The 25,542-nt window shown below is 47.6% G+C and overlaps 1 protein-coding gene and 1 long non-coding RNA gene across 3 annotated transcripts in view; one reads left to right on the top strand and one right to left on the bottom strand.

The window, feature by feature from the left end:
* The window catches only part of LOC148125755 (uncharacterized), an 11,110-nt gene extending 2,011 nt beyond the window's left edge, over positions 1-9,099 (bottom strand). Inside the window, exon 1 of the long non-coding RNA XR_015743412.1 lies at positions 9,085-9,099. This is a non-coding gene — a long non-coding RNA (uncharacterized LOC148125755). The remainder of the gene's footprint in view (positions 1-9,084) is intronic.
* The window catches only part of SLC16A9 (solute carrier family 16 member 9), a 26,407-nt gene extending 865 nt beyond the window's left edge, over positions 1-25,542 (top strand). Inside the window, exons 1-6 of one of the 2 annotated variants that reach the window (XM_087932263.1) lie at positions 8,075-8,435; positions 13,892-14,117; positions 20,319-20,462; positions 21,537-21,632; positions 22,567-23,469; positions 24,215-25,542. In XM_087932263.1, the coding sequence (XP_087788389.1) occupies positions 13,922-14,117; positions 20,319-20,462; positions 21,537-21,632; positions 22,567-23,469; positions 24,215-24,384 (1,509 nt within the window). In that variant the 5' untranslated portion in view covers positions 8,075-8,435; positions 13,892-13,921 and the 3' untranslated portion in view covers positions 24,385-25,542. Of the gene's footprint in view, positions 1-8,074; positions 8,436-13,891; positions 14,118-20,318; positions 20,463-21,536; positions 21,633-22,566; positions 23,470-24,214 lie in introns of those variants that run through there. The other variant, XM_087932264.1, reaches the window with a different exon arrangement.

Here is a 25,542-nt window from a genome sequence, read left to right as displayed (position 1 = left end):
AGATTGCATGGAAAAAACATTTGGAGAAAATTCATTGGAGCTGTGTATTGTTTGCAGAGGGTCGTTCTGTGGTTTAAAATCTTGCGCAAAGTCCGTATCTATCTTAGACACACAACCATTAGCGTTTGTGCCTTCTCTGTTTCACTCTGTCATCCTCTCCAAGACTTCCCCGCTCTCAACATTTGGGGAAAAAAAAAACCACGCGCACGCGCGCGCACACACGCACACACACACACACGGGTGGGGTCCAAAAATTTTAGCAAAGGGTTCCCTGCCTAGTTGCTGGGTGGGCTGTCCATGGTGGGTGTGTCCTAGTTGGCCTCCTGAACCATGGGAGGGTTTTTTTTTTGCCCTTCCCGGACTCCCGAGGCTTTTTTCGAGCCTCTGGGAGGGAGAAAACGGCCTCCCCAGGCTCCGGAGGCTCTCTGAAAGCCAGAAACAGGCCCATTTCCAGCCTTCCCGAACTTCGGGGAGGCCCGTTTTTTGCCTTCCCCGATCCTCCGTGCGCACCCTGCACATACCTGCATCCCAAACAGGCCTCGTGGGGACTCCTGGGAGGGGTAGGATGGGCGGGGCCAGCCAGGAGTGGGATTTGGGGGCAGAATCTTAGCTCGGGGCTCTCCCTGCGATCGCCCAGCTGCACACCCCTTTCTTTGGAGTCCCAGAGCTGTGCGTGGTGACCTGCCTTCAGCAGAGCTAGTGAACCTGCATCCGTGGAGTTATCCTGCGCCCATCACCGCCTCAGTTGTGGCGCTGGGAGGTCTCCGTCCTTGGAGAGGGGCAGGGGCTGTTTCAGTCGTGCAACTGAAGAGCCAAAGCCTTCATTTAAACATAACCCAAATAGGTTGATCTTGGGACAGGGGGGGATGAGCCATTCCTTCCTTGGGTGCTGCATCTCGGCGCTTTCCAAGAAGCTGCAAGGCTTGGCTTGGTTGCCTTTTGTTTGGCCAAACCAGATTTGGAAGCTTCCCTCCTGTAAAATAGCCCAGCTATGATTTTTTTTCTTTGATTATTTTGTTAAAGATATCTTTCCTAACCCCACCACCCCTTCAATTGGGTTTACCTGAGTTTTCTTTCATGGAGAAAATGCCTAGAGCGGCTCTATCAGCTCCTGGGACACAGTTCTGATTTCCTAGGTGCAGTTCAAAAGCCTCTGTTCTCTTGGGCTAAACTGGCACTGCCTGTTTTCAAGCCGCTGAGGTAGAAAAAGGGTTGTTTATCTTGGCTTGCGGAGGGAAAGGCACTTGGCACCAAAAGCGGCAGAAAGACATAATTACTTTTCTGTAATGGTCATGGAAACCCCATAACCTTCTTCTGAACTGCTCAGACAGTGGCTCCTTTTGTTCTCCTATTGTCTCTCAACTTTTAGAACTTTTAAGCCACAAAATGCCATTTAAGTGGCGCATTGTTTGAAGAAGCCTAGCTTAAAGAAGCCAACATCGGATTGTGTCCTACTAAATCAGAGGGCCTCAAACTTGGCAACGTTAAGGCTTGTGGACTACAACTCCCCGAATTCTGTGCTGGCTGGAGAATTCTGGGAGTTGAAGTCCACAAGTCTTAAAAGTTGCCAATGTTGGAGACCCCCGGCCTAAACCACGCTTTCCTTACTTTTCCCGAGAGTTTGGAAAGAAGTCTACTAGAACCGCGTTCCCCAACCTTTCTGATTCGGTGGAGTGGCAGAGGTAGTGGCGGGGGAGGAGGGACAGGATGGTTTCACACGCACAACCTAACCCCGTGTGTGTGCAAATGGCGCTTCACACACTCGACTGCCACTTGCGCTTCCTGGTTCCCAACCGGCTGCGGACTGGTACTGGTCTGCAGATTGGGGGATGAGGACCTATGTACTAGAGAGTTAATTAGCTCACTTTTAATACTTAAGTAATGAGTATCCTGGCATGAAATACAAACCAGGATCAGTCTGCTGATAAGACCATCATTGACTGGGTAACTTCCTTCGTCAGGTATGAGAATCCCATAACCTTAATATAGTTTGACTTTAAGAAAGCGCCTGATAAAAGTATCTCACAATTATTCTGATGAACAATTTAAGATTATGTGGATTGCAAGGCCTGACAATTACAGTAAGTGGATGCATGAAAGGCTCCAGAAAAGACTCAAAGTGTTCATTGATGCACCCTTGGAGAAGGATATTGGGGCTGTTTTCCCGAGGATCCGTCTCATATCCTTTATTCATCCATATTTCCTCTCAATAAGGAAGAAACTTGCCAGATTTACAGGTAACACTAAACCAGGTAGGATGGCTGATACTCCCTCAGATAAATGGAATTTGAACTGACCGTGTTAAAGAAGTGAATGTACATAATTGATTTTTTTTTTAAGTCAAAACACGTGAAAAGTTATTTAGCTGGAATGCCAAAATTATATGCGCAGGTGTAGGGCAGCAAATAACCTGATTTTTAGCAACAGTCAACAGTCCTTGTGAAAAAGGTCTTGCAGTGGGACGTGATGGCAAAGTGTCAGCCGGCTTGGTGGTGTGGTTGCAGAAAAGCACACGCAGTTGTAGGCTTTGGGATTGGAAGTGCAATTTCCAAAACACAAGAAGCCATCACTGCATTTTATCCTGTGTTAGTCAAGCCTGCCTGCCCGCCCCCCCCCCGGCACCCCAAATCTCCAATTCTAGAGAGGGTGGTTTAAGGAGAGTCAGCCAAACTGGAACAGGTTCAGGAAGGCGTTGGCCGTGAAGCCTTATGAAGAGCGATGGATACAGCTGAGCGGAAGTCAGGCTGAGCGCAGGCCTTGCCTGCCAGGAGAAGGCCCAGACGGGTGGTTCTCTCGCACTCTTTTTGAGTGCAGGACACAGAAGAACAAAAGAATCCAGGTACGGCAAAGCAGGCTCCAGCCAGACCCCACGGGGAATGGTACCAACAGTTGGAGGGTGGAACCAGCGACCCTGAGAAGATGTTCAAGCAGAAGCTATGTTTTTGGGAGGGAGTCCTGCCAGCCTCCCCAGAAGACCCGGCAGGAAACACAACAAGGTGAGCTAATTCTACTTTATTGTAAAGCTACATTAATTAGCAGAATCTTGCCAAGTTCTGAAGGTACAAATCTCCCAATGTCTCATTTGCAGCCTGATCCATGAGGGCGGGCCCTTCCTAAATGTCTTTCTCTGCCTCTGATTCAGTTGTGGGCTCCTCCTTTACCACCATTCCTCCCCTCAAGGTTTTTTTTATTTTTTTGAGATCATTAAGGGTGGGGGTGCAAACCTGGCTTCCCCCCCCCCCAATCCTTGCTTAAGACATCACGGAATTAGCAAACCAGGAGCTGCATTTGCAATCATTGCGGCTTCTCCAAGAGGAACCCCATGTAAGACGTGTTGTGATATTTACATTTGGGTTTCTCCTCCCAAAAGAGACTTTGTCTCCTCCAAACATTTAAGAGGATGCACCTCCTCCTGTTTATACTGAGACTGTTACGCTGATTGTCATGCAGCTTTGTTGAAATCAGATGCATTTCGCTTGGGTTCTTTTCCAAGTGCCTGTTTTGGAAACGGCGCTCTTTTAAAATGTCAGCTCGCTTAAAAAGCCTACGGTGCGAAAAGTTCCCACGCCCTGGTATAACCTAAATACCTAAATACTAATAACCTTACCTAGAACTGAGGGTTTGTTTTTGGTTAACGGTGGCCTAACTTAATCCTTAATTCTTGTAGTGTAATTAAGGACTTCCCAATTAAGCTCAAGAAAGCTTTCCTGGATGCAATGTTTATTAAAAAGCGTTAGTTCAAATATCCTTTTGACGGCCCTTTGCAAATGTGCGTGGAGGGTGGATTTTCAGTTGGAAAAGGTGACCCAGGGTGTCTCACCAGACAAAATTGGAGACGGGGTGAGTAGCTGCTTCAGAGCGACTGAACTGAATCTCCAGAGGTGCTAAAAAGCAGCTTGTGAACCAATACTGAGGAAAATCAAAAGTTCACCTGAGGTTCTCCTCCCTTTTTCTGATGGTTTTACTCTCTTCCACGTCCCGGGGTCCTTGGAAAGAAAGAATATGGAAAAGAGGGTAGGTCAGGGGTCTCCAAACCTGACAGCTTTAAGACTTGTGGACTTCCAACTCCCAGCATTCCTCCTCCGGTCATGTTAGCTCAGGAATTCTGGGAGTTGAAGTCCACAAAGTCTTAAACTGAGCCTCAGCCTGTAGATCCTTGGTGCCGGTTGGCTACTTAGGATCTTTCTCAGAAAATGAACCAGAGGGGTTTCGCTGCGGGGAGAGAAACCAGCAAAGACAAAAATCTGCTTCAAAAATGGGGCCAGTGTGGCTGTAGCAGGAGGCATTCAAAATCCCACCCCATTCCAACTGGCGGAGGGCAGCCACTCAGAACTGCCTATCAACTGGACCTTAATAAAGACCCCCTTCTGGGCAGACAGCCCAGGAAGGACTCACAGCCCGGGGTGGGGGTTGGGGATAGTCCTGCCCCACTCTTCTCCCTTGATACACCCTGCATGTGGGTTGAAGAGATTCCACCAGGAGGTGGGAATGCTGCCGCTGCCTCTTGTTGGAGTGGCCTCTGGATCTCTTGCAGGCTCCAGCTCAACTCAGCTGACCTCAGTCCCAGATGATCCAGCTTCAAAACAAAACAAAAAACAAGGGGTGTGTGTGTGTGTGAGAGAGAGAGAGAGAGAGAGAGGGAGAGGGAGAGAGAGAGAGACCGTCTGCATTTGTATTTCCGTCTCTTGTGTGTCTGGAAAGCAGCCAAACGCCAGCATGAAGCCGCTTGCAGATTTCTCTGGCTGACATTCTGCACCTCCAGATCCTCAGTGGTGTTTATCAACAGGAAGAGGAGGAAGTGAGGGAAGACACTCAGCTGTGCTGGCCAGCCGAGTTTTGCCGGCAGGGATAGGTGGGTGGAGATGTTCAATCGAAGAAGACGACGACCCAACACAAGCCAGCTGTTGGGAGGAAGAGCAGGTGGCTCCCATTTGCTGCTTACAAACCCTCCTCCCTGTGAGTGTGCAAAGGACCAAGCACCTCACCCCAAGGAGAACAATAGCCTGCTCTCTATACCCCCTGCGTCCAAAAGAGAGCTTGAACTCAGCCCTGTTGCCTGCAGCTGTTCTGGTTGACTCCATCCAAGCCAGGGGTCTCCAACCTTGGCAACTTTAAGCCTGGAGGACTTCAACTCTCAGAATTCTGGGAGTTGAAGTCCTCCAGGCTTCAAGTTGCCAAGGTTGGAGACCCCTGATCTAAGCAACTAAAACCCTTTTTGTTTTGGTTTGCTTTCAACTCAGCCAGGCCTGTGGACCATCTGGTGCTGATTTTTAGAGGGCTGTGGCAGATGTTTTCAGGGGGCTCAAGACACAGGGAGGGGGGTTTCTGTTCCAGCAGCTCCCCTCATTTCAGAAGTGACAGATCCATCCTCCAGGCCTCCCTTTAGAGATCAGCCGGACGGCCCCTAACTCGCCCTGGAATTGTGGCAAGTGTCTTTTTTGGATAACCCTGACATTGTGGGGGTGGACTGCATACATACATACATACATACATACATACATACATACATACATACATACATACATACATACACACACTTATATAAACATACACACACACACATAAACACACAGAGTCCACTATATATATATATATGGTCTTTTGGATAACCCTGACATTGTGGGGTGGACTGTATACATACATACATACAGACGTACATATATACATACATACACAGAGAGAGAGAGAGAGAGAGTACACCCTACAATGTCAGGGTTATCCAAAAGTAAGTTGTGTGTGTGTGTGTGTGTGTTTGTTTTATTTTTCTGGCAAGAAAAACAAACCCAGAGATGCTTTCTTACAGCCACGGGCAGAGGACAAAGGACATTGCTGGACTGATTTTTGAGAATTCAGGGAAAGAATGGAAGGTATTTTGAAAGAGGATGTTTAATTAGGATTAAGAAATTTTTTCCCCCCTGACTAACACACACAGTCAAGGGGATACTAACTTTATTCTCCTGCTGGAGCTAGAAATCCAGCTTCCTGCACAGACCTAATTCAAGAAAGGTAAATTTTGGGGCACAGAATCCAAAATGCCACTAAATTTAAATTGGGCCATGTTCTCTTAAAACCGCGGTCTTCAAACTTGACAGCTTTTAAGACTTGTGGACTTCAACTTCCAGAATTCCTCCTCCAGTCATGCTAGCTCAGGGATTCTGGGAGTTGAAGTCCACAAGTCTGAAAGTTGCCAAGTTTGAAGAGCCTTGGTCTTAAGGGTGAAAAATGGCCATAAGTCACTTTTTTTCAGTAACTTTGGTCATTAAATGAATTGTTGCAAGTTGAGGACTACATGTCTTCTAGTTCACAGGTCTCCAACCTTGGCAACTTTAAGACTTGTAGAATTTTAACTCCCAGAATTCCTCAGCCTGAAGTCCACAGGTCTTGAAGTTGCCAAGATTGGAGACCGCTGTTCTCGTTTATAGATATTAAAAGCTCCTCTTTGAAAACCTTTCCGCTTATCACTCAGGGAGACAACCGGGAGTGAGCCTGCTCTTTCCCCAGGCCAGGTGTGTCTCTCTCTCCCTCCCTGCTGCCTCTCCCTTGGGCAGGACTTTCTCAGCTGTGCCTTGAGAGCCAGTGAGGATGGTCAGCCTGGTTGCTGGGAGTCATTTTGGAGCCCCTTTTACTGGCTTGTTGCTCATTTACGTTTTGCATCACTTGGCATCTCACAGGTGCTTTTGCAAGAGGCAAGTGGACTTCCTTTGATTTGGCTTGAAGACGTTTCGCTTCTCATCCAAGAAGGTTCTTTAGTTCCTCGGTTCTTCTCAGAACTGAAGAAGCCTCTTGGATGAGAAGCAAAACGCCTTCAAGCCAAAACAAAGGAAGTCCACTTGCCTTTTGTCAAAGCACCTTTGGGACACCTGTGACCTGGATGCCTGAGAATCCCCAGAGACATAAATGGACATCTTAGAAAGACATTTAGCAGACGCTGAAGGACACCAACTTTGGATTTCCCTAGGACACACCAGCATTATAAAACCATTTCGTCTTCTTTTAAGATAGATCCATTTAACCTGAATTAAACTTCCCATATTTTTCAAATGTTCCCTTAAAGGAAACAGCTAGTCCTCTGAGAAGTCAATGCACTTCCTTTGACTCCATCGCTGTTGCTTCTTTACTTCCTCTTTTACTGCTGCTTCTAAAGGTGTTGGAAGGATCCTTCCTCCACCATTCCTGAGGACCAGAGTCCATATTTATTTACTCATCATATGTCATCCAAGCCCCAAGAGACAAACAGCCCAATGAAAGAAGGAAATAATTGAAAAAGAGGAGGGGGAGGGGGAAGAGAGAAAGAAGGTTTATGGGGCAGAGGGTCAAGGAGGGTGAGCATGACTCTTAAAAGAGTCCTTTGCAGGTCTCTTGCGCTTGGTTTTGCCCAACTCCTCTTCTGTCCTCGTCCTTGACTCTGTTTTCTGCTTCCTGTTCCTTCTCCATATATTAGTCTCCGTTTCTTGAGCAGCTGCAGTTATCAGACCTGGTCTCCATAAACCCCGATGACCACCAAATGGTCACTGAAGAGATACAGAAAACTCTTCGGTGTCTCCTCATGGTCATTGGGATCTAGCTCAGGTCCGTCTTTTTGCCAGACATGGTTTTCAGACAGAACTCTTGAATGGAGCATCATACGAGCCCGAATAATGCCCGGTCGCTGAGTCCAACCTCACCTTAGCGGTAAAGGTCTCCAGGTAAGAAGAAGGGATGGGGAAAAAGAAGGAACTAGAGGCAGGGAAGGGAAGGTGGAGCGGAAGGGAGGAATTCTGCTTCCCAGAAAGCCATTTCTTCAGATTTTGCCCAATCTCTGCCCATATACAGAAGGCTTTGAAGAGGGGCCAGCAGTTGGGATCGCTCCCTTGCTCAGCCCTGGGGAAACTCAAGGGCGAGAGGGTCGCTCCTTACAGCCGGCCTTCTCAATCTCCCCAAGGGGCTCCTCTCATAGGATCCCCCCACCCCAACTGAAAAGGAGGGAGCGGGTCGGGCACCGGCCTTGGCCCGCCAAGCCAAAGGAGCTGCCGGGCGCGAAGGATGGCGCCAGGGATGCGCGGCCAGGCCCCGGAGCTCTCCAGCGCGCAGGGCTACAGCGCAAGGCGGATCCCGGCGAGGCAGGCGGGCGAAGGATCCGGCCCTGGGCCGGGGGAAACCCCTTCCTGGCGGACGGCGAGCGAGCGAGCGGGCGGGCGGAGCAGCGCAGCTCGAGCCTCCGCGATGCCGCCGCCTTCCTCTCCCGAAAGCGCCTCGCCGCCCTGTCGTCGGTTCCAACCGGTTTGGACCGGCTGCCTGCCTGCCTGCCGCCGGCCGGCTGGCGGCTCCTCGGCTGCAGCGAAGCGGCAGGAAGGGAGCCCCGCGGACAGTGGCCAGCCAGGCTCCCCAAGGCCGGAGGGCTGGGCCAGGCAGGGCGCACCAGGCGGGTCGGGCGCCCGGCGAGCGCGGCCAGGCAGGTAAAGGGAAGGAGGGAGAGAAGCGGAGGGGAGGGGAGGGAAGGGAAGGGGAGGGAGGGAAGGGGGCGAGCTAACCCCGCTTCCCCGTCTCTGCCGCCGGGAAGCCGAGGCAGCCGGAGAGGGATGGAGAGCGAGGCGCAGCTTTCCCGCGGACCTCGGGAGTTGCCAAGAGACCCGGCCTGCTGCAAAGGGCAAAGGGCTCGCCGTTGAACGGGGCGGAGGGAGGCGGGCGCCTTCCCGGCTTGAGACGTGCGGACCGTGGCCGCAGGGCAGGGGAGTGTGAGCTTTGTAGTCCGAGGCATTGGCCCAGGAGGCGGGAAGACGGACTTGACAGCCGCCGCCGCTGCTGCTGGGCTCCAGGGAGGCTCGGTTCTGGGTAAACACGCTTCAGGTTGGGGTCCTGCCGTGTGTGCGTGTGCGTGTGTGTGCGTGTGTGTCAAAGCCTGAAGCTTGCTCTGCGGGCCGTCCCAAACTCTGGAGAAGACGCTTCTTCTCGTCCTTCTCCGAAGCTCCTTTTTCTACCCGCGCTGGCTGCCTCTTAGCCCATCTCACACACACACACACACACACACGCACACGCACACGCACACGCACACGCACACGCACACCCTCGGCAAGGATCCTGGAGGGCGAAGGGGGAAGACCTTACCGGCCTCACCTCTCCTCGGTGCGTCTGCTCAACCGGCGGCCGGGCGGAGAGTTCGCGCTCCAAGAAAGACGCCAAACCCCACATCTTGTTTGCTAGTGTGAAACTCGGCCTGTGACGCGAACCAGTCCTTGTGGTTTGGGGCAGCCTGTTTTGTGGTTTCACACTCAAGGGGAAACATCAGCAGGGCCCGTCACGAGGGAGCCTTCGCCTCTGGTCCTGACAGCCTGCGCTTCGGGGCAGAGATCCCCCAACAAGGCAGTAATCTCCAAGCAGGGTGTTTTTTTTGGGGGGTGGTGGAGGATGAGAGGGGGGGTCTATCGTGTTTAAGGTGTATCCTTCCCAGTTTAGGTGCTGGAATACTTTCAGTAGAAACACCCCCAGCCCCCCAGGACTAAAGCCACAAGCAACAGCATGGAAGCCAATTAATCGGGCTTAGCATAAGGGGAGGCTGGTGAAAATCATCTCAAGAGCAAACCTCACTGAAGCCTTGGCATGGGTTGCATTCAAGGTCCCTGCCTTGAGAAGTGGGGAACCCCGAACCCTGGTGGCTCATATCTGGGGAGGGTGGGGGGCCAAGCAGCGTCCTCTTCCACAGGGCAAACACCCCCAGAACAAGGGAGCAAAAGGTTTGGATTTCAGTCTCCAAGCTTCTTCCAAGCTTCTCCCAGTTCCCAGGCTTCTTAGAGACTCGAAGTATCCTGTTCGAGTCTTTAAGAAGCTTGGAAACGGACAAACTGACATACAAACCGACAAAAGTTTGTAAGTTGGAAGTATAGAATTATCTGTGGCAAAACAGTGACATTCTTACAGTTACCAAGAGTCTGAAGGAGACCATACTTATCAGGCGCAGGATGCTCTTTTATCTTGACAGCAGTCTTGGGGGGAGGGGGGGGAGGGGAGAAGAAAGAAAAGAAAAAAAGAGAAGAAGAAAAGAAAGAGGAAAGAAAAGAAAAAAAAAGAAAAGAGAGACAAGGAAAGCCTTAGGATGCAACCATTGTGTTGAAGAAATGTTGGATCAGAAGGAACTCCACTGATGTGTTGAACATAAGCCTGACGGAGAGCTTGAGTAGATAATCAGGCAGGAAGCATCGAGTGGGGTGGGTCACGTTCACCCAGAGGAGGGAAGGGTTGCAGTGATGCTATCCTGAAAACAAATTCTTTGCTCTATCAAATGCACAAACAAAATGTTCCCTTGGTCAACAAGGAAGCATTGGTCAACTTGAGGACATGGGGAAGCGGACGGCTCAGAGCCTTAAATCTGCAATATAAACTTTTAAGAATGGTGTTATCTAACCCGGCAACAAAACATCTGCAGGAAATTTAAAAAAAAAAGCTTGAACGACCCGAAAGCACAGCAGTTCAACCCTGAGTCACAACTACTGCTCTCTATATGACAGGAGATGGAAACAAGACTGTTTGGGGCGGAAGGCAGCTGTTGTGTTCATCTGTGAGATGAAGTAGACTCGGGGTGGCTTGAGGCAATTGTCACAGGGAGGGCTTGATGAGCAGGCTGTCCTTCACCCAAATGCCTCTTCTTGGTTGGGCAGCTCCAAAAGAGGTTGAGACTTTGGAAAAAGTTCAGAGAAGATCAACTAACATGATCAAAGGCCAAGGAAGACTAAACCGTATGAAGAACGGCTGCAGGGTTTGAGTTTGGGTAGTCTAAAAAAAATAATAAAAAAAAGAATTAGGGGTGACATGATAGCAGTCTTCCAGTATTTGAGGGGCTGCCACACACAAAAAAAAGAGGGGGTCAAATTATTCTCCAAAGCCCCAGAAAGCAGGACAAGAAACAATGGAGAGAAGCAACCTGGAATTAAGGAGAAACTTCCTCACAGTGAGGACGATTCACCAGTGGAACTGCTTGCCACTAGAAGTTGTGGATGTTCCATCGCTGGAGGAAGAAACTGGACAGCCACTTGTCTGAGGTGGTATAGGTTCTCCTGCTTGATCGGGGGTTGGACTAGAAGACCCGCTCTATTTTATTCAAATGCATTCCAGGGCAACTTAAGCCAAACCTGTCGTCTTTGGGATCCCACTGCAGCTGCAGAGGCAGCCGCACCACCCTGGGAACAGCTGCAGGTGGACCCCCAGGGCCGTTTTGGGTCTTCCGAAGAACTGTCTCAGCCCTCCTGATGTTCCTCAGGAATCTTTTAGGATTCATTTGTGCACTTCTGGGCCAAGATGTTTCAGTGGAACAAGCCAAGGAGAAAGCAGGTCCGAATATAGGGTGGTGAGGCCATCTCTTGTGTTCTGGGCCCTTTCCCCCATGTGTGGGTAGAAGGAGAAAAACATTCTGACTTGTTGATGTGTCCTAGCGCAGGGATCTCCAACCTTGGTAACTTTAAAACCGTTGCAAGTTGGGGACTACGCGTCTTCTAGTTCAAGGGACTCCCAACCTTGGCTACTTTAAGGCTTGTGGACTTCAACTCCCAGAATTCCTGAGCTAACATGACTGGAGGAGGAATTCTGGGAGTTGAAGTCCACAAGTCTTAAAGCTATCAAGGTTGAAGACCTTACCCTAGCATGTTGACTGCTCCTCTGTGCTATGGCTAATTGGAGCAAAATAATATTTCAGGAAATAAAAGGTCAGCTTTTAAGCATTTTTACTGTCTTCATGCTTGATGCCCTACATGTTCAAGAAGAGCTCCTTTCCCTTCCCATTACGGCCTAGATATCCCAGTATATAATGCGCAGCTGCAGTACTGGGAAAGAAAGTTTGCCCCAGGGCTGAGGAGGTGTTAGGGGAACAGCCGTATCAACCTGTATCACTTCTCTGGAAAGAAGCACTCAGGAAAGGCAGGTTATTGGGCCACAGAGGAGAATTTGGAAGGAACCTGCTTTGGATTGCTGAAAATTAGAGAGCTGAGCTTTTTGATGGGGACATTAATGGTTGCTCTAAGGGCAGGAGGGGGCAGGACAATTCATTTCTCCCTTGCAGCCAGCTTATCTTCCTTTTAAGTTAATGTAAGCAGTAATCCAAAGTCCTTCTCCAGGAATGTTATTTGGTTCACCAAATGGGACAGGGCACCCAGCTCCCTTTAAGGAAGAGCAGCTCAGACTTTTTAACATTAACGTTTCAAGAATTTGCATCGTCCCCTGGAAAGTCGGTTAATTTCTAGTTGGCTGCTTTGTGAAGGCCCCAGTCTGGGAGGGCAACAAGACTGTGGGGTCAGAAGGGCAAAGGCTTCTTGGATGTGACCCATCTCAGTGCCAACACACATCCCTGGATCAAAATTAGCTGCAGAAATATTCAGGAGCTTCACGTCTTTTCTAGTGCGCAGCATTTCGCAAAGAAGTAAATAGGATCCTCTCCTTGGGTTAAGGAGTGGATAAGGAGTAGATGGTGGCAAGCGTGACTTTTGCCCTGGCCCAGGGATGCTGCTCCAAAGGGCCACTTTTCTCCTGCAGACGAAAGGCCCCACCTGCAAGAAGCATCGCTGGTGGTCCTTCTAGAGCAGGGCTCTTCAAACTCGACAGCTTGAAGACTTGTGGACCAATTAGCCAAAGCACACAGGAGCAGTCAATACGCCAGGGCAAGGGCCTCCAACCTTGGCGACTTTAAGGCTTGTGGACTTCAACTCCCAGAACTCCTTGTCCTCCAGTCATGTTAGCTCAGGAATTCTGGGAGTTGAAGTCCACAAGTCTTAAACTTGCCAAGGTTGGAGGCCCTTGGTCTAGAATAGATGTTCAAACCTTCACACTGGCAACCAAGGAAGGGAGCTGCCCAGGCCCCCAAAGCCTGCTCAGCAACCTGCATGGAAGCTGCCAAGGCCAGGTGACCCCACAGCTTCGAGTTCATTCAGGATGAGAGGGACAGGAAGAGGCAGTTTTTGTGGCATCACCTTTAGGGCTGTTCCGCTTGGCTGACAAAGTCGTAGCTTGGGCCGACCATAGTGTAGCCCAGTGATGGCGAACCTTTTTGGCAACAAGGGCCAATACGGGAGTGTGTGCGTGTGTGCCGGAAACCAAAAGAGCAGCTCCCTGGCGCACGGCAGAGGAGTGCTGGAAACTGGAAGCTCACCTTCCTGGCACACACATCTGCTCCAGCCACCCGGTCTTCTGATTTCTAACACGCATGGTGTCTAAAGCAGAGGTGGTATATTCAGCAGGTTCTGACCAGTTCTGGAGAACCGGTAGTGGGAATTTTGAGTAGTTCGGGGGGGAACCGGCAAATCCCATTTCTGACTGGCCCCACCCCCATCTCTTCTCTGCCTCTCGTTGAGTCCCAGCTGATCAGCTGGGTCTTCTTTTGTTGCCCTGCACAGGAGAACGGAGCTGGAAAGCAGGTTAGTGGGGTGGGGAGGGAATGGGGATTTTGCAGTAACCTTCCCCTGCCACGCCCACAAAGCCACACCCACAAAGCCACGCCCACAAAACCGGTAGTAAAAAAAAAAAATTGATTCCCTCCACTAGCTGCGAAGACCAGCTGCGCTTCCGGTTTCCGGTGCTACTGTGTGTGTGAAGAACCTGGAAGAGCAATGGGCAACGGCTGGTTTGCGTGGAGAGATGGCTCTTTGTGTGCCACTTCCGGCATGCGTGCTCTAGGTTCGCCATCACGGGTCCAGCCAGTAGGCCGTGAGAGAAAAACGTCCCTGCTGAATGCAGCTTTGGGTAGCAGTTGGGTGGAAATCAGAAATTGCTGGCGGTTTGCCTTGGCATGGGTTCCCAAGGCCTTGCGTCCTCCTCTTCCTCTTCTCCTACTGGACCTCAGGTTCATGATGGGCTTCAGTGGGCATGCCTAGCATTGGGTCAGGGGGTGTCCTTTCCCCCACCCTCCCCCATTTGTTTGTCTTTCTCCCTGCAGAGCTCGTGACCCCTCGGATCCCGCTGGAAAATGGTGTTCCAGGAATCCCCCGATGGCGGTTGGGGATGGGTGATAGTCCTCAGCTCCTTCTTCACCCAGTTCTTGTGCTACGGGTCGCCCTTGGCGGTTGGGGTGCTCTACGTGGAATGGCTGGACCTCTTTGGAGAAGGGAAAGGAAAGACCGCCTGGGTCGGATCCCTGGCCAGTGGAGTGGGGCTGCTTGCAAGTAAGTCTACCTTGCCAAAAGGGAAAGAAATATCTGACCCTTATGTTTATTTTAATCTATCTTAAAATAAGATGAAATAGTTTTATAATGCTGGTGTGTCCTATGGAAATCCCAAGTTGGTGCCTTACAGTCTGCACTAGATGTCCATTTATGTCTATGGAGATTCTCAGTCATCCAGGTCACGGATGTCCCAAAGGTGCTTTGACAAAAGGCAAAAAGACGGACCTGAGCTGGATCCCAATGACCATGAGGAGACACCGAAGAGTTTTCTGTATCTCTTCAGTGACCATTTGGTGGTCATCGGGGTTTATGGAGACCAGGTCTGATAACTGCAGCTGCTCAAGAAACGGAGACTAATATATGGAGAAGGAACAGGAAGCAGAAAACAGAGTCAAGGACGAGGACAGAAGAGGAGTTGGGCAAAACCAAGCGCAAGAGACCTGCGAAGGACTCTTTCAAGAGTCCTGCTCTCCTTGACCCTCTGCCCCATAAACCTTCTTTCTCTCTTCCCCCTCCCCCTTCTCTTTTTCATTTATTTCCTTCTTTCTTGGGCTGTTTGTCTCTTGGGGCTTGGATGACATATGATGAGTAAATAAATATGGACTCTGGTCCTCAGGAATGGTGGAGGAAGGATCCTTCCAACACCTTTAGAAGCAGCAGTAAAAGAGGAAGTAAAGAAGCAACAGCGATGGAGTCAAAGGAAGTGCATTGACTTCTCAGAGGACCAGCTGTTTCCTTTAAGGGAACATTTGAAAAATATGGGAAGTTTAATTCAGGTTAAATGGATCTATCTTAAAAGAAGACGAAATGGTTTTATAATGCCGGTGTGTCCCAGGGAAATCCAAAGTTGGTGGCCTTCAGCCTCTGCTAAATCTCTTTCTAAGATGTCCATTTATGTCTATGGAGATTCTCGGGCATCCAGGTCACAGGTGTCCCAAAGGTGCTTTGACAAAAGGCAAGTGGACTTCCTTTGTTTTGGCTTGAAGGCGTTTTGCTTCTCATCCAAGAGGCTTCTTCAGTTCTGAGAAGAACCGAGGAACTAAAGAACCTTCTTGGATGAGAAGTGAAACGTCTTCAAGCCAAACCCAAGGAAGTCCACTTGCCTTTTCCAAAAGCACCTGTGAGATGCCAAGTGATGCAAAATGTAAATGAGCAACAAGCCAGTGAAAGGGGCTCCAAAATGATTCCCAGCAACCAGGCTGACCATCCTCGCTGGCTCTCAAGGCACAGCTGAGAAAGTCCTGCCCAAGGGAGAGGCAGCAGGGAGGGAGAGAGAGACACACCTGGCCTGGGGAAAGAGCAGGCTCACTCCCAGTTGTCTCCCTGAGTGATAAGCAGAAAGGTTTCCAAAGAGGAGCTTTTAATATCTATAAACGAGAACAGGGGTCTCCAACCTTGGCAACTTCAAGACCTGTGGACTTCAGGCTGAGGAATTCTGGGAGTTAAAATTCTACAAGTCTTAAAGTTGCCAAGGTTGGAGACCTCTGATTTACAAGACCTTTGCTTTAAAGAACTAAAACTCCACTGTAAAAGGAGCTGGCATCTCTTTCAGTGAGAAGATCAATTCCTGCAGTGGCATTTCACTGCCAAATGACTTACAGCTGCAATCCAGCAAATGTATTAAAAGGAATTTAAGAATAATCATATATCCGCCATCAGCCTGGTCTCTTCAGATAAACTACTCAAGTTCATGCTATAGCACGAGAAAACACATTGGCAATGGTTTATGTGGGAATTGTTTTCTATTTCAGTTTAGCAGGCAGTTAAGAGTAGGAACAATTTTGTGGTTTTTCACTTTCTGAGAGCCACATAATAACTGAAGCACCCATGGCTAAAATTTGCAGCCCCTTTCCTGCAGTTAGGATTGAAAAATAACACAAATATATATTTCCATTCTAATCATAGAAACAGCTATTGTATCTTGGCAAGTTTCTAACTTTACATATTAGAGTAGACTATGCGAGAAATAGGGAATCTCTAGAACTGTAATATTTGCACACACAGCATCTTTTGTGTAGGGAAAATTGAAGGCCAGGATTGCGCAAATTAGATAGTTCAGTTCTGTGTATTCACCACAAGAGGAATAAATTACACTAATTTCAAAAAGAATTAAAATAGAAGTTAGCATTTGCAGAGTTGGGTTTTTATAAGCTGTTGACTCTCCAACATGCCTGCATTTAACCTGACTCAATTCAGTGGAAGGACAAAGAACTATAAAATGTAAGAATATCCAACATGGCTCATAAAAAATAATCTGTTTTTACTTCCAAAACCGTCCTCTAAAATTCTGCAGGACAGACATTTGTAAGGAAATTGGGGAGCACAGGGATTAATAATGGGATTTTTGTTTTCAATTGCTTTTAAATATTACTTTAATTATCGTAAACTACTTTGTCTTTTTTGTTTTATAAAAAAAAACTATAGTGATGATGATGATGATAATGTATTTATTTAAGCCAAGCTTAAATACATGTGTGAGAAGCAGTGAAGGAAAATGCTTTTAAAACTTTACAGTCTAAAAAATAGAGATATACAAATGCAGATTACAGGAGAAACAATAATTGCTTCTCTATTTGTAGAACAGAGTTGAGTAATAAGAGATTGAATAAACGATCTGGCAGAATTGTATCTATATGCAAATTTCCTTAATGCAGGGCAGGGCTGATAAGAGGTGATTTTTGACAATACCCATTGGAGGTGATTGTTGAGGTAATTCCCCGTTAGGAGAATGAGTACATACAGGGAGACGTATTTGATAGTAGTGTTTGAATAGTACACATATACAGCACACAGATACACTGTACAGTAAATGTAGGTTTTTACTTCCAGAAACGTTAAGCAAAGTCCAAAACAAGCAGTCCAAGGTCATTCACAGGTAAAATCAGCCAGTTTTCATCCAGGGATAATCCAATAACGAAGTCCAGTGTCAAAAACAGTTCAGTAACAGACTTACATCAAATCCAGAAATAGCAGTCAATTAGGAAAAATGGAGGAACTGCAATACTTTCCAACAGAAGGAAATAGAGACTCACTCACTTCACTGAGACTCTTCTGAAACTAAGGCTAAACAACCCAGGTTTCTGGCTCCATCTTATGGCTGCTTGAGTAACCACACCCAATTGCAGTTTTTGGCATGCTCTTAAAGAGACAGTTTTAAAATGTTTATCCTGGTTTATATATTTCCATCCCAAATACCTGTTAGGTGACTTATATTCCTAACAGTGATAATAACTTCTCTGGTATCTAAAATAATTATTTTGACCTTGGTGTATTTTATAAGGGTATCACAATGACTTTGCATACCTTAAAGGTGTTAAAAAATACAAAGGCTTGTTGGATAGTTGTGTGAGTCACAGCAAAGGAGATGGTTGCTGGTCTTTTTGTAACTGCTTTGTGGTAAAAATAGATTCAAAAGTGGAAACGCGAATGTATTGGAAGCCTGTAGGTTTAAAATTCGAGCACAGAAGAATAGAAAAGCAGGAAGAACAGTTGAGGGAGAAGAAAAAGAGAGGGAATAGACCCTCCCCATGAGTGGCAGAGAGAAGTGTGACTCTCAGAAGAACATCAGCCTTCGTTGCTTGTAAAACGCTGAGAGAGGAAGGAAGTTGCCTCCACTCAACAGAATAACCGAATAACAGAATTGGAAGGGACCATGAAGGTCTTCTAGCCCAACCCTTGCTCAAGCAAGAAACCCTGTACCATTTCAGACAAACGGTTGTCCAGTGTCTTAAAAAACGTCCAGTGATGGAGCACTCACAACTTCTGAAAGCAAGCTGTCCCACCGATTAATTGTTTTCACTGTCAGGAAATTTCACCTTAGTTCTAGGTTGCTTCTCTCCTTGACTAGTTCCCATCCGTTGCTTCTTGTTATCCTTCAGATTCTTTGGTAGACTTGGTAGAGAAAGGCTGGGAGCTGGGGTTTTAAGGTCCCCAAGAGATGCTTCTCCTGGGAAGGTCATGAGGCCCTAGAGCAAGGCTTCCCAACCATGGCAACTTTCCGTCATGGGGACTTCAACTCCCAGAACTAAACCCCTCTGAGCCTCAAGTTCAGGCAAGAGGACCCAAGACAGGAGGGGTGGATGAAGGGACTCCACTTTTAACAAGGGAAAGTTCTTCCTTGGAGCTCCCCTGTGTTGCAGTTGTTGGACTGCTTCTGCCTCATCATGCATGGACATCGCCTTCCTTCCTGGACAAATTGGCTTTGCAGAAACCTGAAGACACTTTCCCCAAAGTCAGCAGACATGGACAGCATTGCTTCAAAGAACAAAGGTGGCCCTTCTTCAGCTTCTTCTGCTTGTCCATCCCAAGCTGATGGGCCCTAGGGAGTTTAGGGTGGTGCTCCCGCCCATCTAACTCACTCAGTGTCCTCCCCCACCTCATTTCCCTGCTGCAAAATCCTTTCATGGGAAAGCATAATCCATGATGAACAGATCAAAGCCATGAACAGTTCTAGGTGTTTGCCGTTGTAAGAGTGGTGAACCTTGTTTAGCCGTCGGCTCCTGGTGCCAAGTCATGAAAAGGCACAGAAATGCACAAGACCTACTTAGTGGCTCTCTGTTTTACGGATTACCTTTGGTCTTGAGCAGTGGTGGGATTCAAATAATTTAACAGCCGGTTCTCTGCCCTAATGATTTCTTCCAACAACTAGTTCACCAAACTGGTGAACAGAAAGTTAACAACCGGTTCTCCTGAACTGGTGCAAACTGGCTGAATCCCATCACTGGTCTTGAGTTTTTTTAAAATTAAAATGATACATTAGGCTGGAAACTGAAACTTCTAACAGGCTTAAAACTGGTCACTGGGTCCCAGATCTCACTCTTCGTCTATCCTCCCATCAACTCTCTGTTGAGTTTCCTTGAGACAATCTCCACCTCCTGATTTCTGTTACAGTCAATTCTGGCTGTTTTAATTCATGCAAAGCGGTGGAGAAAGATAGCAAGAGTAGAGATACCACAAAGGAGGAAGGGGGACAGTTGGAAGTGAAGGAATTATTGTCCTTCCCCCCCAGAAATTGTTGCAGAGTTGCAAATTAAATCGTGCCATCTCCTCATATGGTTTGGTTCAGTTTAAGAAGTCTACAGTCCTCTGAATCGAAAATCAGCCTCGCGGTCCTCAGTTGGACTGGTCCCTGGGAAGGCACACAGGACATCGGATGGTGCAAATGGGAGTTTATCTAAACACTTGGCGGGAAGGAAAAATATATGGAGGGTTTTGTACCTGCTGACAGGCAGAGAGTGGGAGGAACCAGTTGCTCATGTGTGTATTGGGTGATGGGTTTATTGGTTAAGCCCATAGATCAGGGGTCGCCAACCTTTTGGACCTCAGCCAACACCAAACTCATACTTTTAAATCCTGCGGACCACTAATATGAATTTTTTTTTAAAAAAAGATAATATATTTAGCATAACATTTTTTTTAAAAAAATTATATTAAGCCTTGGAGACGCCGCAGCGTCTCCAAGGCTTTGATGTTGGGAGAGGCAGCGAGGGCTGGAGGAGCTGAGAGCTGCACAAGGCCCCATGTCCCTTTCCCTGCCTACCTGCAGGTGGGCATGTGGGGGGAGGGGGAAGGAGAGAGAGAGAGAGAGAGACGGGAACAATCCAAAGCTGGAGAATTAATGGGGAGAGCTGACAGTGGGCGCCGGGGGAGGGGACTGTTGTTGCCGCCGCTACTGTGTGTGGGAGCTGGTTGGCACATTCATCTCAGGGACCTGACTCCAGGGTTCCTCGAAGAGCTGGGAGACGCGAGAACTGTGCGGCCCAGATTAATTTCTTTCGGGGGCCATTTCTTCTGCAGCCCACCAACATTTTTCTGCAGCCCATCAATGGGCCGTGGCCCACCAGTTGGCAACCACTGCCATAGATGATAATCCTATATATATGCACAGTTACCTGAGCATTAGCCAGATAATTCCCTTTAGGGCAATATCCTTGCTGACCTGTGACACAGAGCGGAGGGGGCTTGGCATAGTTTGGCATGGTGCAGCTCCACCACAGCTCCATTGTGGTCCTCAGAGGCTTAGTTGGTGGTAGAACATTCCTGGTGTAAAAAGGATGCAATAATCATTAAACTACCTCGAGGGAGAGATCTTCTTTTTGGATTTAAGAGAGGTCAACCCATCTCTCGACCGGCTCCTTTTAAACATTTGAAATAAGATTGTGCCCGTGTTTTTCTCTCCTCCCCGATTGTCCCCCGCTGAAGGTCCCATCTGCAGCACCTGTGTCTCCGCTTTTGGTGCACGGCCAGTGACCATCTTCAGTAGCTTCATGGTTGCAGGAGGCCTGATGATGAGCAGCTTTGCTCCCAATATCTACTTTCTGTTTTGTTCCTATGGAATTATTGTTGGTAAGGAAATTCACAGGGTCCCCTTTGTCCCCACCAGATAGCAAGAGAATCAAATGCTCAGGAGTTAAAGGCATCTTCTAGAAAGGGGATTTTCAACCTGGACCCTAATCTTCCCTGGTGGGTGGCTGAATTCCCAAGACCCCACGCCAGAATTTGCCTGATATTCAGGTGAACAGTGCAGGTGTTTAGGGAACCCTCCAGAATGGTTCCCTGTGTCCTTTCATTGAAAATTAAATATATTAGTCCCTATTAGACTATAAGCTGGAGGAACAGATGATGGTGGCATTGGCCAAAAATTTCAGACGTAACATTGAATTGGCTAGACGGCAAATTCTCTAGGGGAAAAAAAAGGCAATTAACTTTAGCTACATCATACAAGGAAAATGTATACAAAATGTTCTACAGGTGGCATTTTCCTCCAGCAAGGCTTGCTGAAATGTTTAGAAACTTATCACCAAAATGCTGGAAGTGTAAGGATTGACCAGGTACATACTTCCACATGTGGTGGACATGTAATCAAGCAATGAAATATTGGCAACAGACATGGGTAGAGCAAATGGCAGGAGAACATATTCAATTTAAGCCAGAACTATTCCTTTTAGGAATATAATGACCGAAAGCCACAGCAAAGGCATAACTTATTTAATAATACACAAACTGACAGCGGTGAGAATAGTCTATGTACAATATTGGAAGAATGAAAACATACCACCAGAAAGAGAGAGAATAAGAAAAATTCTGGCTTGTGCAGAACTGGATAGACTAACTCTAGAACTGAAAAATAAGGGGGAGTCAGAATATTATGATACTTGGAATAAGTTTTATCAATTGTTGCAGAAGAGAGGGGAAGGTCGGAACAAAAATAATTACGACAAATGGACCCATATTGTGAATATTGTACTAATAATATGAATGTTAATGATTTAGTAATATCTTTGTATGTATGGTAGAGTGATGCCAGAACAACCGCACTGTGTTTGATACTGAAAAACAATAAAAAATATATTAAAAAGAAAAAAGAAATATTAGCCAGGAGTTCTGGGGCACTGATCATATGCTTTTCTATGCCTGTAGGACTTGGATGTGGCTTATTGTACACAGCTACCATCACAATCACGTGCCAGTACTTTGACAAACGTAGAGGCTTTGCACTGGGTCTCATTTCCACAGGTAGGTTCTTTTACCTGATATTGATCTCAGGCTGGAATGACTTTATGCAGTAGTTTGGTTGACTGAGATTATATCCTCCAAATGCCCAAAGTCAGTCTGCATTTATCACGGTTAACTATTACTTCTGATCAGTTTCAGGTTCCACTTCCATAATTTTATCATGAAGGCGCTGCTGGTCCTTTGGATGAGCTAGATCTTGAAAGGGTAATTAAAGAGAGGAAGAGAGAGAAGGGGGGGGAGAGGGAGAGAGAGAGAGAGAGAGAGCGCCACGGTAGTGCAATGGTTAGAGTGCAGTACTGCAGGCTACTTCTGCTGGCTACTGGCTGCTTGAAATTTGGCAGTTCAAATCTCACCAGGCTCAAGGTTGACTCAGCCTTCCGTCCTTCCCAAGTCGGTAAAATAAGGATCCAGATTATTGGGGGCAATAGATTGACTCTATAAACTGCTTAGAGAGGGCTGTAAAAGCACTGCAAAGCAGTATATAAGTCTAATTGCTATTGCTTTCTGGAAAATTGGTGTTTTGATCAGTGGTGAGATTCAAAAACTTTTACTACTGGTTCTGCTGGTGGGCATGGCAGGGGAAGGATACTGCAAAATCCCCTTTCTATCCCTACCCCACTTTCCAGCTCTGTTCTCCTGTGCAGGGCAACCAAAGAAGACCCAGCCAATCAGCGGGGACTTGGGAGGTAGAGAAGAGATGGGGTTGGCGGGGCCAGTCAGAGGCGGGATTTGCCAGTTCTCCGAACTACTCAAAACTTTCTGCTACCGGTTCTCCAGAACTGGTCAGAATCTGCTGAATCCCACCTCTGCTTTGGGTATTATTGCTTTGCTCTGCAGCTTTTTACATAATTTTTACATCACATTTATTCACTTGGCAGCCAAGGCACAGCAGACGGCAGCACGCATCTACTGACCGGCTCTTCTCTTCTTGCAGGCTCCAGCATTGGCCTTTTCATCTATGCTGCCTTACAGAAAGAGCTGATTGAACTGTATGGGTTGGATGGCTGCCTGCTGATCACTGGGGCTCTCTCTCTAAACATCCTACCTTGTGGCAGCCTGATGAGGCCTCTGCCGGTGGTCCAGAAGCCCGATCCGGAGAAGGTTCCGGATCAATACCTCCTTTATCTCAAAAAAGAGAAGGCCTCCCATGAAGAACACGCCACCACACCCGAGAAGGCCCAGAGTGAGGGGAAAGGGGAGAACCAGGGGCCACTCAGCAACCACCAAGCGAACGGACTCCCAGTTCACAGCCAGCTGCTCTTGGCCGCCTCAAGAGAGGCAGACAGCTACCCGAAGAAAGTGGCAGAACAAACTTACCTGTGCAAACAACTGGCTAAGCAGAAATGGGGCCTGTATTTGAAGTACTGGGAGGACACCCTGAGCCTTTTTCAAAACAAAGTCTTTTCTGCCCTCTTCCTTGCCATCTTCCTCTTCGACGTTGGCAGCTTCCCTCCTTCCTTGCTCATGGAGGACGTGGCGAGGAGCTCAAATATCACGGAGGGGGACAGCGTCGTCCCTCTGATCTCCATCATCGGCATTATGACTGCTGTGGGGAAGCTGGCCCTGGGCGCCTTGGCGGATGTAGACTGGATCAACGCTTTGTATCTCTACGTCCTGACGTTGATCTTGATGGCGGGAGCCCTGGTGTTAATCCCCTTTGCCCAGAGCTACAGCACTCTGGCAATCCTTTCGGGGGTTTTAGGGTTCCTGGCGGGAAACTGGTCGATTTTCCCTTATGTCACAACCCAGACAGTGGGGATCGAGAAACTGACCCACGCCTATGGCATATTGATGTTTTTCGCTGGGCTTGGGAACAGCCTTGGACCCCCAGTCGTAGGTAAGTCAGCATTTCAGCCAGATGCTGTTCCTTCCTTTCAAAAATGGCCGCCTGCTAGTGGAGTTGTGGCATTATTCTGTTACAATGGAAAAGCAGAGTGGTGTGTTCTCAGTAGCCTTAAAAACTCGTATCCTGGTTTGTGTTCCATACAGTAATCCTTTCCACCTCTGTGATACAACACCCGGCAAGGGTAGACCCATTGGCTGCAATTGTGGCTTGTCAATCACTTGGGTTCAAAACACTGGCATCCTTCACTGGCAGTTTCCTGAGCAACTAAATTTGACATATAATCACAGTTGGAAGGGGACCTTGTCTAGTTCTAAGGCCAACCCCCAACCCAAGCAGGAGACCCTACATCATTTCTGACCAATGGGAGTCCAGTCTCTTCTTGAAAGCCTCCAGTGATGAAGCTCCCACAATGTCCAAAGGCAACTTCTGTTCCATGGGTGGATGGTTCTCGCTGTCAGAAAATTCCTCCTTATTTCCAAGTTGAACCTCTCCTTGATCAGTTTCCATCCATTATTCCTTGTCTGGCCTTGGAGTGCTTTGGAAAATAGCTTGACCCCTTCCTCCTCTCTGTGGCAGCCCCTCAAATATTGGAGGACTGCCATCATGCCTTCCCTGGTCTGGTTGTGCTCTGGTGTGGCCTTTTTATGGAAGAAGGAATATTCTTTAATGGCAGGGATGGGTGGGAGATAAAGAGGGTTTGGATCTGATTCTGGCATTTCTTTGTGTTCTCTTTCAGGTTGGTTTTATGACTGGACTGCTTGTTATGACGTGGCTTTCTACTTCAGTGGCCTGTGTGTGCTCTCCGGAGGACTTCTCCTCCTGGTGGCTGTGCTTCCCTGTTGGCCTGGGACAAACCCTACCGTTGGCCCAAACTCCTATTCCTCCACAGCTGCCTCCCGAGTGTAAAGGGAATAGTTGCTGCTGTTTTTATACCGAGACTTTTAGTAACTTTTGCATCTATTTATAAAGGTTTTTAAGACACTTTTGATACTTCTTTCCAAACACTTGGACCTTGGAGCCAAAACATCAAGTCCTGGCCGTGGCAGCTTAAGTTCCAACAACACGCCGAGGCCTTCTGCTTTGCCATTGCCCATCATTAGCCACACGCTGCTTGTGCCTAGGAGTGACAATGCCGGATTGTAACTGACCAAGAGACTTTGAAGGTGTGGTGAAGCTGAGCTCTTGAGATGGAGCTTCTCTTGGCGAGCATCCCACGAGGCTGAGTGTGCAAGCCGGGGCAAGTGTGCAAATCGTTGGGATCTAGAACCGGTATATTCAGCCTCCTGAATGAGGTTCTTCTTCTCATTCACCTTGTATCATTACTACAGTTTTGCTAGGTATTTTCTGGTGCAACCGATGTATTTTATACTCATTGACATGTAATATTTGTACTTAATTTTGTCCAAGTTGGCACAGTACTTCTTCCCTCTTTAGGAATCTTAATAATATCGCTTGGTAAGGGGTGGTGGAGGAAATACACCACCCTGAGTGTTGTGAAAGTGACCGAAGATCCTGTTTTCTCTGAGGAATCTGGTGAGTTGCCAAAAGATTCCATGATCTATGAAATAAACAGCACAAGAATGTAGCATTTAATACCAATGAAGATGTTGGATGGCGAAAAAAAAGGTTACTGCATCTTGCATTAGGAACTGTTAAAATGATTCAACTGAAATCTATAAAGCCAAGGAATAAATACAATTTATTAAAGAAACCACCAATTGCAGAACTGAAATATTGGTTTTATTTTATTTTTACAAATTCAAGACAAGATTTCCCTAGGGATCTTATAACATTGCAATGTAGCAAAGCTCCTGGTTAAGAACATCGAGGCTCCATTACATTAGAAGAAGAAAAACAAATCCATCTCTAATGTTTCCAAAGAAATCTTGAAATTTTCCTTGAAATCTGACTTGGTCTAAATCTGACCAGATTGTTCCAAAATGGTTTATTATTTCGTTTAACATTAAACAGGCTTCCAATAAACCAACTAGCTGGTTGAAGAAGGAGCACTATATACAAATCCTTGTCCAGGATGGCATAAGGACTCTTGCCTTGGGCCCCACA

Source organism: Pseudonaja textilis, chromosome 4 (assembly GCF_049901715.1).
Source record: "Pseudonaja textilis isolate UNSWEBS1 chromosome 4, rPseTex1.2, whole genome shotgun sequence".
In the NCBI taxonomy this organism is placed as follows: Eukaryota; Metazoa; Chordata; class Lepidosauria; order Squamata; family Elapidae; genus Pseudonaja; species Pseudonaja textilis.
Note: the sequence above shows the minus strand (reverse complement) of the source record. Positions and strands in the feature narration are given on the sequence as shown.